The 11,585-nt window shown below is 42.6% G+C and overlaps 2 protein-coding genes across 2 annotated transcripts; one reads left to right on the forward strand and one right to left on the reverse strand.

Moving 5' to 3' along the window:
• Nucleotides 1–1,671: 1,671 nt before the first annotated feature.
• Nucleotides 1,672–6,254, reverse strand: sirt3 (sirtuin 3). Its single transcript, XM_073464305.1, has 8 exons — nt 5,807–6,254; nt 5,672–5,726; nt 4,123–4,305; nt 3,813–4,045; nt 3,604–3,704; nt 2,640–2,801; nt 2,273–2,482; nt 1,672–2,172 (listed from the first exon to the last, which is right to left on the reverse strand). Exons 1-8 carry the CDS (start codon nt 5,904–5,906, stop codon nt 2,149–2,151), a joined length of 1,068 nt encoding a protein of 355 aa, XP_073320406.1. The 5' UTR covers nt 5,907–6,254; the 3' UTR covers nt 1,672–2,148.
• A 57-nt stretch (nt 6,255–6,311) lies between these two features.
• Nucleotides 6,312–11,585, forward strand: psmd13 (proteasome 26S subunit, non-ATPase 13). Its single transcript, XM_073464306.1, has 13 exons — nt 6,312–6,513; nt 7,342–7,420; nt 7,820–7,854; nt 7,946–8,001; nt 8,096–8,139; nt 8,346–8,432; nt 8,933–9,104; nt 9,215–9,294; nt 9,387–9,512; nt 9,746–9,808; nt 10,486–10,566; nt 10,746–10,862; nt 11,235–11,585. The coding sequence occupies exons 1-13, from the start codon at nt 6,413–6,415 to the stop codon at nt 11,328–11,330; spliced, it is 1,137 nt and encodes a 378-aa protein (XP_073320407.1). The 5' UTR covers nt 6,312–6,412; the 3' UTR covers nt 11,331–11,585.

Raw genomic sequence — 11,585 nt, forward strand, 5'->3', positions numbered from 1 at the left:
TAATGAAGCTGAGAAAACTTTCTACCACCGAGTGAGACAATACATACTGAACAGGCCCCCGACTGAGATGTGCAAATTGGACATTAGCACAGTCTACTGCCTTCTCAACATCTTTTCACGTCCACTGTCTGTATTTCTACTCTTGTATAGAGTCTCTTGTTCAGCTTTTTGTTCTCGATGACAAAAAACTGGTTTTGTCATTCGAACGAACAATTTCAACTGGTCAGAACAAGAAAACTGGCTCGTTGAACAGCGCCAGTGTAACAGGAAGTAACACGATATCAGTGCAAATAATTTAATGGTTCTTCAATCAGTTGTTTTAAAACAAGTCCCCAGTGAATTCAGCTGTTTAGGAGAAAACTGCAACACTTCACCTGTGTCTCTTTGCAGGTTTTGTGCGTCTCTTTGTGGTTGCTTTGTGTTTCTTTGTAGTTGTTTCGTGTCTCTGTAGATGTTTTGTGTCTCTCTCAAGCAATTTTATGTCACTTTGTTTTCATTTCGCATGCCTTTGTAGTTGCTGACCATCGCTTTGTAGTCATTTTGTGTCTTTCACCCATGCTCATGACTTTCCACCAGCATGGGTGTAATTAGATGACTAATTCAAACCTCATTTTTGGGTGAACTGCTCCTTTAAAAAGCACAAATCATAAAAAGGGTCAAAACAGACGGATCACCGACACTCTCTTATTTATTATCTGCAAAAAACAAACAAGTTTCAGGTAGAAGCCATCCTCAGTGTCGCCTTCATGAGAGTGAAGCTGTAGATGATATTAACAGGATGTGACGAAACCATTTCTTGCAGCACAAAAAGCAAAAACACTTTTTTTTTGCAGGAGGGAGAGGAAGGAGAGGTGAAAATTGGGGCGTGAGTGTGAGAGCCGGGTTTAAAATACTGAAGAAGGTGCTGAATATGATAAAAAAATCTGTAATGAGCTGCAAAACTCTGAACACCACGAGGCACGATGACGTCACTCTCTCTCAGCTGGAAAAACTCACAGTTCACACACTCGTAACTCAAATATATTGGGTCAGACTCGTCTTTCTTTTATTTTACTGATTATGATATAACTTATGAGGAGGATACTAATACATGTAGTGAAGTAACGACTACAATATTTGCCTTCAAGATGTAGGAGTGGAAGAATAAAGTAGCAGAAAATGGAAACCTCAAAACTGAACTTAAATCCAGCGCTTGAGATTTTTTGTCCTCTACAAGGACGAGTATCCTACTCAAGTATCCTAAACCTCTCTAACAGGACATGTCACACTACACGTTGTCCTCTGGCTCCCTCTGCTGATTAAAACAGACATCATGTTAATGTCACCAAATCCCAGTTAAGACCAACAGCGAACAAAAGCAACAGATATTGTGTGTTAATCTTCTTCCTCTGAGCCAAAGAGCTGATTTTTGTCCAAAAACTGTTAAAAACACATCAATGAGCCACACTGTTGTTCCTTCATGAACACACACACTAGTTTATTTTATCTCAATCACACACACAAACACACACACACCATCCTGCTGCAACAAATACTCACTAGAGCACCACATGTTGATTAATCCGCTGCTGAAAATAGTCCCCAACAAATACGCTGTTAACTCCTGATTGCTGTTGCAGCTGTTTTAGGATATTTTGTGGCTCATTTTAAAAATTAACACCTTGTGCAATATTTGCCAACAGTTTTAATGCTTAATTCTTGTATTACATATTATAATTTAGACCTTCATAAAAACAAAGGCCATCATGAAGGTCGTCGTTGCATTTTTGTATACAGATTTGACACATTTCATTAAGTTAGAGGCTCATAAATAAAATATAGTATTTTTAATCTTTCTTTTTGGCTCAACGTGGTCGACCAGCTACTGAAATACTATTTTAACCACTAAAACCTCTTGTTGTTTGATTTGTGCGTCACTTACCTGCAACTTAGGGATATTTTACTGACACAAAGTTCTGTTTTACTGGATTTCCAGTGGAGCAGTTCCTGTTTTGGCAGCGTGCAAGTTTCCACTGACATGACCAATAATCCAAATATCAGCACGTGAGTCTCAGTAAAACCGTCTGCACAAAAGTTTCACATTGTTGGTGTTTTCATTCCTGAGTGCAGTGAATAAAGTCAAACTTCCAGCTTGATGCAGTGACACGATCACTCTTCTGTCTTTGTTGCAGCCTGCAGATAAAAGTACAAACAACAACGTAAGTGAAGAAGCTCCACAGTGTTTTAATGTCCATGTGAGCTTGTAACCAGTAAATAAACAACACACACTCACTTTCTCAGCACCGGCCGCCATCAGAGCGTCCAGCTCCTGAGTCCAGCCGAGAGCATCGACCAGGGCCTGCACACCTCCGACCACGTCGCCCAGCTGCACCACGTCCTGAGGCCGGCGGCGCCAGGCGAACGGTCCCACCAGGTCCCTGTTGACGAGCAGGCGAGGGACGGAGCCGCGAACAGCTCCTGCCAGGCTGGCGAAGGGCTCCACCTGCAGAGCAAAGAGTCGACGACAGCTGCTGCTTTGTAACATGTTGAATGTCCTTGTTGTTGTCAGGTGATAAACAAGTAAAATATTTTCTTCTTGTTATGTTGAATAAAAGAATAAAAGAATATTTCAGGGACATGATGTAGTTTGAAGCGCTCACCTCCAGTGAGGTTCCCATGACGATCAGCAGGTCAGCCAGCGGGAAGTCTGTCAGGTATTTGAAGAAGTGACGCGGAAGCTCCTCCCCGAAAAACACGATGTCGGGCTTGACGACGCCCTTACAGGTGGGACACTTCGGGACCGTCCCGCTCATCACATCCGGCTGATGACACGTGGAAATAAGACAAGTAATTACTAAACCACTGAATATTTTTAAGATTCATATTAAAGTGAAGCCAGTTCAGTTTACCAGAGGCTGAAGTGAAGTTTTATCTGACTTTTAATCACAAATTCAAACAGTATTCAGCAGCACAACCGGATAAAATGAGGGACAGCGAGCAAATTATACATCTGAAACAGGAAACTTGGAGCTGGTTTGGATGATAATGAATTAAAATATTAAAAATAATTTTTGCATTGAATGAAAAATAGTTTCAATACGAACATTTGGAGTATTTTTCAAACATTCAGTCAGAAACATAAGGAAATGTGTCGTGCTACAAATGCTGGGGTTGAAAATATCACTTAAAAAATCTGGGGCAGATTTATGACAAGCGGGGTGCAGAGAAAGTGATGTATAACAGCCAAATTACCAAGGAGGCTCAGCTAATTACGAATTTGTCACAGACAGTGTTTCAAGAAGTTTATTAAATTTCTCCTAATGCAACAACTCACAAAATTGAGTGATTTTCTTATGGAGTCTGGGGAATTTCTCTCCCTGCTGTAGTACGTTGGTGTTCAAGTTTGCCATCTGCTGTAGTGCAAACGTTCTCAAATTGTTGTTAATAACTATTATACATAAATTATTCTGATCATTAAAATCACCCCTCAGTGCCACAAACTGTGACTGACTTCCTGCGTCCCTGCTAGGAGACGTCCTGTGTCCATTTTTTTGTATCCGTTAAACCATGAGGGGATGTTTCTGCACTCTGGGGGTTGGACTTGGTGTTTGGGTGGAAACTCACTCGCAGCTCTTCTCCCTCGTATTTCTTCAGGCAGACGGTGCAGGTGGCCGTCGCAAACGTACCGTGAGCCTCCACCAACATCTCAGGAGGAATTCCTGCCACTTAACACACACACAGATAATAAAGTATGATGACAGTGACACTTTCGGTGGTGTGTAGTAATTTCTTTATCATATAAGGAAAGGAAGGGAAAGATATAAAACACAAACATCTTTCCAGCCCGTCGATGTTCTGCGTGTACATCCTGAGCAGCTGCTTCTTCTCGTGAAGCAGTCGGACAAAATAATGAGTCAGATTGGGCTGATAGTTCCCCGGGTACAGCTCTTTGGCGAGGGCGAAGAACGGGTTAGGGTTGTGATGGAAAAAGCCGATCTCGAATATGGCCTCGGCGTAAGGCAGGTCGTACTGCTGCAGGTTGTCATAGAGACCGCTGCCTGGAGACCTGTGAGGGAAACAACGTGCTGACAGATCCTGAAGTTTAATAACGTGCCATAATAAAATCATATCTGACCCTTTTACCTGAAATCTGGGATGCCACTCGGCGTGCTGATCCCGGCTCCAGCCATCACCACCACCCTCTTAAACTGCCGCTCTCTGATGCTCTTGGCGATGTCCTCCAGGGTCTGCTGCTCCTCGCCTGCACCGCCACCGCCACGGGAGAAAAGCCCTCGAGCCCCGTCCCACCGGGGAGAGTTTGTTTGTCTGAGAAGACGCAAAACAGACATGAAGTATCACCGACTCACTGCAGTCACCTGAATTTCCACTACTCACTCCACATCAAGTCTTACTGTTGCCTGACTCATCATTTACAGATGCTACAGGTGTAAAATGTTCTGTACTCCATGAAGCTAAATATCAATTAAAAGAAAAGTAACTGGCAACAATTTTAATAATTGATTTGATTCATTCTTTAAAGAAACAACGGCCAAAGTATCTGGTTCCTGCTTCTCAAATGTGAAAGTTTTGTGGTTTTCTGAGGCCTCTGCAGTCATAAAAAAGAAGATCTTTGGACAGTTGGTCACAAAAAACAAAATGAGAAGAAGTCAGCTTGAGGTTTGAGGAACTGTGATAACCATCTTTCAAATGCTGAGGAAGTCAGGTGAAGTTTCGTAGTCCACAAAACATTTCTGGAGCTTCACAGTGATGCAGCGTTCTGCTAAACAACTAAAACCCGAGACCACAAATTTATTTGAGAAGATGTTATTTCCAGCCTTGTGCTCCCATTTCAGACTGGAAGCATGTTGCTTAGCAGCTACAGTTAAATAACGTCTTTTCAAATCAAATTGGGATCGCAGGGCTTCTGGAGACTTGGATTACACTGGACGAGCTGTATGGAGCAATTTTAGGGTTTTTTTCTGTCGTTTTTTACGTTTTAAAATAAGACTCCAGCTACTTTGGCAGAATGCTGCAACTCCGTTTTGCCGTGAAGCTCCAGAAATGTTTTGTGGACTTCCTATCTTCATGGGGATGCGTTGTCATTTGAGGCTGAACTCATCTTTTAAGTACATTTTCCAGCAAAAAAGGCCCAATATTTTATGGTTCAACTCCTCAAATGTGACAATTTGATGCTTCTCCACATCATGAATGATATTAAACTGAATATATTTCAGGTTTGGATTGTTGGTCAGTCAAAACAAGACATTATTTGACATTTTTGATTCATCTGTGATTGAACTAATCCAACAACATCTCTGTAGATGTGAAGAAAAAAAACATTATAAAGCTTCTTTCTGATGGTCATTACATCAGACCAGGGCTGACCAAATATCACAACAATCATGTGTGATAACATGAATATACGACCCAGCTCTACCTGAGGATAGAGCATTTTCTCAAGTGCGCACAGCTTAACTGACTGTGCGATGCAATTAAAGCACAGGATTGCAAGTTTCCACAACATGCCTGTAAAAACACACTGCTGCTTCCATGCACAATGAACATCAGCCTGATTTAAGCCATTTTTATATGGCTCTGATGCATGTGATCTAACCCTGATCTTCTTTAAGGACATGGAGAGGACATGGAGAGGACATGGAGAGGACTGTCTGTGTCTCTGATGGTGAAGTACCTGCACAGAGCTGCTGCACCTGGAGCTGCTGGACTCACACTCCTCTGACTCAAGCCTTAAACAAACAACACAAGGCACGATTACTCACTTCTTCTCCTTCTCACTATGTCCTCTTTATTTCTGATGTTTACTGACCGTTTGCAGAGAGCCTCCTGCTGGCTGTCCAACACACACTGCGATACACACAACACAGTCTGACAGGTGACACGACCGAGGAGCTCACTGAAGGAGCCATTACTCAAAATAAAACCACCTGCAGCTTCTCACTGAGCGACACAAGCAGACTCCTGAACACAGACACGAGCTGTTAGCACATTTTATCCACACAAACTCAGATAAAACAGCTGACTGGTGCCTGAAGTGTGTTGTTGTTGTCCTTTGACCTCCTTATGACGATTACCGTAATGTACGATGTAGCCTGACTTTAGCTACACAAAAACAGCCCTGTTGTTCGCTAACACGCCTGGTTCCATGTTGAGTTTGATTTCCCGTCATTTATTAATAAAAAACAAACCACGGGGGGTTACAAATAAAGCGTGCAGCAGTCAACAAATCAACTTTCCTGAAAAATAACATCTAAGCTAACATTAGCTGGCTAGCTTTAGAAACGCCCCCTTTATTTCCCGTCATCCTTTGCGGCCAGCAGCCGAGGCAGCAGACTCACAACACTTGACGTTAGCTAAAAAAATTCAACAACACTCGTCAGTCCCGAATAAAACTCAACCTCAGCTCGTCGCCACAATGAAAGATGTCACCGGGTACCTCAAACAGCAGCAGAGCAACAGCTCCACGCCGGAGATGGCGGCGGAGTGGCACATGCTGGAGGAGTTTTACAACAAAAGGTGAGAAGAAGCCGTGCATGTCAGCTAGCTTGCGCTGCTAACGCTAGGCTAGCTGCCGTTAGCTCGCTCATTCATTGGAAGTGCACGCTGAGTCACGGCCGCAGCTAGCGTTAGCTGAGCGTTGGCTAATGTTAGCCGCAAGTTTCTTCTTCGCGATCAGAGCGGAAACTTGGCCTCAAATATCAGTTTTAAACGTGTAAACACTTCACGTCAGGAGGATATTATTTAATTGGGTTGATGTCTTGAAGCCAGCACCAGAAATGTACTTATGGAAGACAGAGTTTATGAATCTGTCACAAGTGTTCATAGCTGTTAGCTTGGATGCTATGGATGAGTCAGTGTACAATAAGAGCAGTTACATGTAGTAATGTGCTGCTTTGTAATGCACATCACAATCGAGGTTAAACTGTGAATCAGGCGCTTTAAAGAATAATAAGTGAAAGTTTCCTCTGTAACACAGCTGTCTATCATTAGTTAGCAGGGGTGTAAGTAAAAAGAAAGTGCTTACATGGTTTAACAAACAGCTTATTGACCCAGAGTATTCAGGATACCTGGGGTTGGACACTTTAACATGAACACCTTTTAGGATAAACACTTCCTAACGAGTATATTTTACTCCATTTGGACCTTTACCTGTTTTTTGTTTAACAACATTGGCCCTAATAAGGTGTGAAGGTTTGGATCTCTGTTTACATACAGCTGATCAGATCATCACCGGACACTCACCCACCATCACTGTGTCTTCATAATGTAGTGTCTGGCAGACAGCTGTAGTGATAAAGTGTTCTCGATGAGCTGAGACTATAACCAACCGTTTTGTGTTGACAGATTGTGGCATCAGTTGACTCTGAAGCTGACAGACTTCGTCAAAGATCCTTGCTTCAAAACAGGAGATGGCCTCATACAGGTAACTGCGTGACGGGAACACCTTACGTACCTGAACCACAAAGGATGAGAGAGGATAAAATGTGTCATCACAAACTTTGATACCTAATTTGGTTTGTTTTGCAATGACAACTCAGTGTAATCAGTGGGTTGTGACAATAAGATTGTTGAAACTGATAAACAACGTGTGCATAATGCATTGTTGTATCTCGGGCTGTTATAATTGTATTTTGTTGGTGATTTATGTTCATAAAGCCGCATATTAGCCACTGCGATTGTCTGTTTTTGTCTGCAGCTGAAAATACGAGGGACGTAAACTAACTACATTAGCGGCCACTTTAGAGAATTTGTTCCCATTGAGATGAAAGTTTAACGTTCTGATGTTTTCTGTGATCTAACATAACTTTTTGTTTTCTTAAAGCTTTATGACAATTTCCTCAGCGACTTTGAACACAGGTGAGATGAGAGTCTAAACATGTAACACCTGCCAGCTCAGTATTTTCTGCTTGTTTTGATGCTAATTCATTATTTCTGCTCTCTTTGTCAGAATCAACCCATTGTCCCTCATGGAGATTATACTGTATGTTGCCAGACAGATGACAGGTAAGAACAACATGAAGCAGCAGGAAGTGTTTCTCCGCAAGGACAGTTTAGAAAAATATGTTTTAGTATTCACACAAAAGTTTTTTGTTTCTAGATCCTAAAGATGCCATCACGTTCCTTGAGAAGACCAAGGAGAAGGTACGCTGACTGATACCAGCAGCACAGACTTTGAAATATACACTCAGTAGCCTTTTTATTACACCTAATCAAAGTTACTGTCGTCTAACACAATAAATTATTACTTCAAGCAGGAGTGAACATAATAAACTGGCAGCTGAGTGTAAATAATGGACTTTTCTCAGCTGTATTTATGATGAATCTTTGATGTTTCTGTCTGGTTTCAGGTGAAAAGCAGTGACGAAGCCGTCATCCTCTGCAAGACGTCCATCGGCAGTCTGAAGCTGGAGATCAACGACCTTCCTGCCACAAAGGTAAAAGCTCCCAAACTCTCTTCAGTCTGCTGTGGCAAAAAAAAAAATATGTACCTCAGACCTCGTTCAGATATAACCAGTTATGACACATTTCGAACATCAAGCTGCCGGTAATGTTCACACTCGATGTGTCTGTGACGCAGAGCTGCAAACACCAACAGGTGAACTTCATCTCACACGAGTGTGAAATTCCTTTTCCGACTGAAATAACTCAAAGGTTGCAGCCAAAAAAAAACGCAACAAGCATTAAAACACACCCGGCAGAGATCTCTGCTGCTTTTCCCCAAATGTACATAATTTCTCTCTGATTTGATGAAGCAACTCATAAACTGGATTGCAGCCAAACATTTAAAGGAACAATTAGTGAGATAAAACACAAAAGCCAGAATTTTAGTTTGAACAACCAACAAGTTTAGTCTAACTAGCAGCCTGATGCCCTGACCGAGTTATAAACGGTTTAAGTAACCACGTATTTCCTCTTTTTGTCTGTGCGCTTTCAGAAAATCATTGAAGACGTCGAGGAAATGCTGAATAACTTGCCCGGCGTGACGTCGGTCCACGGCCGGTTTTACGACCTCTCTAGCAAATATTACCGCATCATCGGGAACCACGCCTCCTACTACAAGGACGCTCTGCGCTACCTCGGCTGTGTGGACATCAAAGATCTTCCAGGTGAGCGGAGCCGTGATGGGAAACAACTAGTGGACTTTGATTCCAGGCAGATGGAGCTCAGAACGTCACATTAATGTTTCAATGATTTAACGTTGTTGTTTCCTCCACAGAGACGGAGAAGCAGGAGAGGGCGTTCACACTGGGACTGGCTGGACTCTTAGGAGAGGGAGTTTACAACTTTGGAGAGCTGGTGGGATTTTAGCTAAAATACACTTTGGTCGTCGTGTGTTGTTTAACGTGTTCGGCCTGTCAGTGACGACGTCTGCTGTTGTGTCTCTGCAGCTGATGCATCCTGTGCTGGAGTCCCTGAGGAACACGGACAAACAGTGGCTCATCGACACACTTTACGCCTTCAATGGAGGCAACGTGGAGAAGTTCCAGGGCTTCAAGTCTGCCTGGGGCCAGCAGGTGATTAACAACAGTTCAGTTAATAAATCGACTGTCATCAGCATGTGAGGACTAAAGAGATGATGAATACAGAAATATCTATAACGCTCACTCTTTTTATGTGTTCCCATGATGTAATGGTTTAGTGTTTTGACTGTAGCGATGTCACTAACTTCAGCTTTGAAAACTAAGTATCTGTCAGAGGATCGTCTCCTGTATCTGTTCGCTGATGTATTTTTCTCTCTTGGTTGTAGCCTGATCTGGCAACACATGAAGCCAAACTGATGCAGAAGATCCAGCTGCTCTGTGTGATGGAGGTGAGTTTATATCTCTGCACACACCTTCAGCCTCGTCCACACACGTACAGACAGTCTTCTCACACGTAGATGGACTTTTAGGTCGCTGAGTGCAGATTTACAAAACTCTGATTTCTGTGCATCTGTCTGGACGTGTAAAACCTACATATCACTTAGTGCTTTGTTGTTTTTTCAGTTTTGGAAGCTTTTATTTAAATGGAATAAACTCACTTCTTCTTCTTTGGTGTTCGGCGTGTCGTAGACGTAGACTTTATTTACACCTACTGCCCTGGAACGCACGTTTAAGTGTTTGGGATCATTTTTTCATTCTCCGAGATTTTCTGTAAAACAAGTCATGATGTTTATTATTTAAACATGTACGTGTGTTAGAGGTGGAGTTAACCCATGCAGAGTTTTTGCATAAAATTAATCTTCAGTGAACGTTTTACACACAGATTTTTGCCTTTTTACTAATTTTTTAAACCATCTTTCATGATCCAGTTTTATTTAACAAGGCTCTGCCAAACTATCCCACATTAGACATGAGGTACAGATTGCAGTCGATAGACAACACAGATAATCAACACCAACAAACCAAATGTGTCTGATGTTGACTGTCATCTTTGTATGTGACACTCATGATGTTACCGTAAAACACAAGAACATGAACTCACTTCAAACATCTCCTCTCCCTCCAGATGACCTTCACTCGGCCTGCAAACCACAGACAGCTCACCTTCACTGAGATCGCTCAGAGTGCCAAAATCCCCGTTAATGAGGTCGGTTGGATTTAATCAGCTCGTCAATAAACGTCATTAAAAATCTATGGACTGTGATTAGAGTGACTCGTAACGTCTGCACAGAGCAGATCTTTATTTATGGGAGGTGTTGTTGATGTGAAGCTGAGCTGATGGAGCGCAGCAGCTTCTGACGCTCTGTGTGTCGGTGTCTCCTGCAGGTGGAGCTTCTGGTGATGAAGGCTCTGTCCGTGGGCCTCATCAAAGGGAACATCGATGAGGTGGACCAGAAGGTGCAGATGACCTGGGTTCAGCCCAGAGTGCTGGACCTGCAGCAGGTCAGTCCTCCTTTTGATTTCACACATTTCAACTCAAGAGATTTTGTTTGTTTTTGAACAGATTTTTATCAGCATGTTGTTGTTTATCTTCTGAATGGATCAGAATGTAAAGCAGCTACAAGACAAGTTATTTTATTACTGAAGGAGCAGGACTGTCAGTTTATCTTCACTCTGTTGTGACACCTGAATCGGATCAGAACAAAGTTACACTCTCTTCTCTCGGGGCTGTCAAACAGTAGCGTGACAGAAGTAAGAAATCACAAACTAACATGGATTAGACGTGAGAAAGTAAAGCAGAATAAAACGGGTGACATCTGCAGAAACGGGTAAATAGACTGCTGATCTTCACCCACCTGTTGTTTTCTGCTTCAGATCAAAGGCATGAAGGAGCGTTTGGACTTCTGGTGCGGCGACGTGAAGAACATGGCCATGCTGGTGGAGCAGCAGGCCCACGACATCCTCACCTGAACCCGCTCGCCTTCGGTCCGCAGAGGGAAACCTCGCCGCTTCACAACCATTTCTGTTTTTTTTGTATCGTTTCTCTTTCTATCCGATGTTTCTTCTTCTGTTACCGTCTGTTTATTACCGACCTGTAAATCACACTGTGGTCTTTTACAAATAAACAATCGGTTGTAACGTTTATCCTCAAAGTATCGGACAGAAGATATTGTCTAAAAACACGAATAAAAATGACCAGAAAAAAAGTCACATTCATCCCCGACA

Source organism: Pagrus major, chromosome 4 (genome assembly GCF_040436345.1).
Source record: "Pagrus major chromosome 4, Pma_NU_1.0".
Taxonomy (NCBI): Eukaryota; Metazoa; Chordata; class Actinopteri; order Spariformes; family Sparidae; genus Pagrus; species Pagrus major.

Coding starts and splice junctions, on each gene's coding strand:
- sirt3 (XM_073464305.1), bottom strand. CDS start 5,906: ATGGCTCCTTCAGTGAGCTCCTCGGTCGTGTCACCTGTCAGACTGTGT. Junction 4,306..5,671: donor GGTGCAGCAGCTCTGTGCAG/GTACTTCACCAT, acceptor GCGTCTTCTCAG/ACAAACAAACTCTCCCCGGT. Junction 2,802..3,603: donor ACGAGGGAGAAGAGCTGCGA/GTGAGTTTCCAC, acceptor ACGTGTCATCAG/CCGGATGTGATGAGCGGGAC.
- psmd13 (XM_073464306.1), top strand. CDS start 6,413: ATGAAAGATGTCACCGGGTACCTCAAACAGCAGCAGAGCAACAGCTCC. Junction 7,421..7,819: donor CAGGAGATGGCCTCATACAG/GTAACTGCGTGA, acceptor GTTTTCTTAAAG/CTTTATGACAATTTCCTCAG. Junction 7,855..7,945: donor CTCAGCGACTTTGAACACAG/GTGAGATGAGAG, acceptor TCTCTTTGTCAG/AATCAACCCATTGTCCCTCA.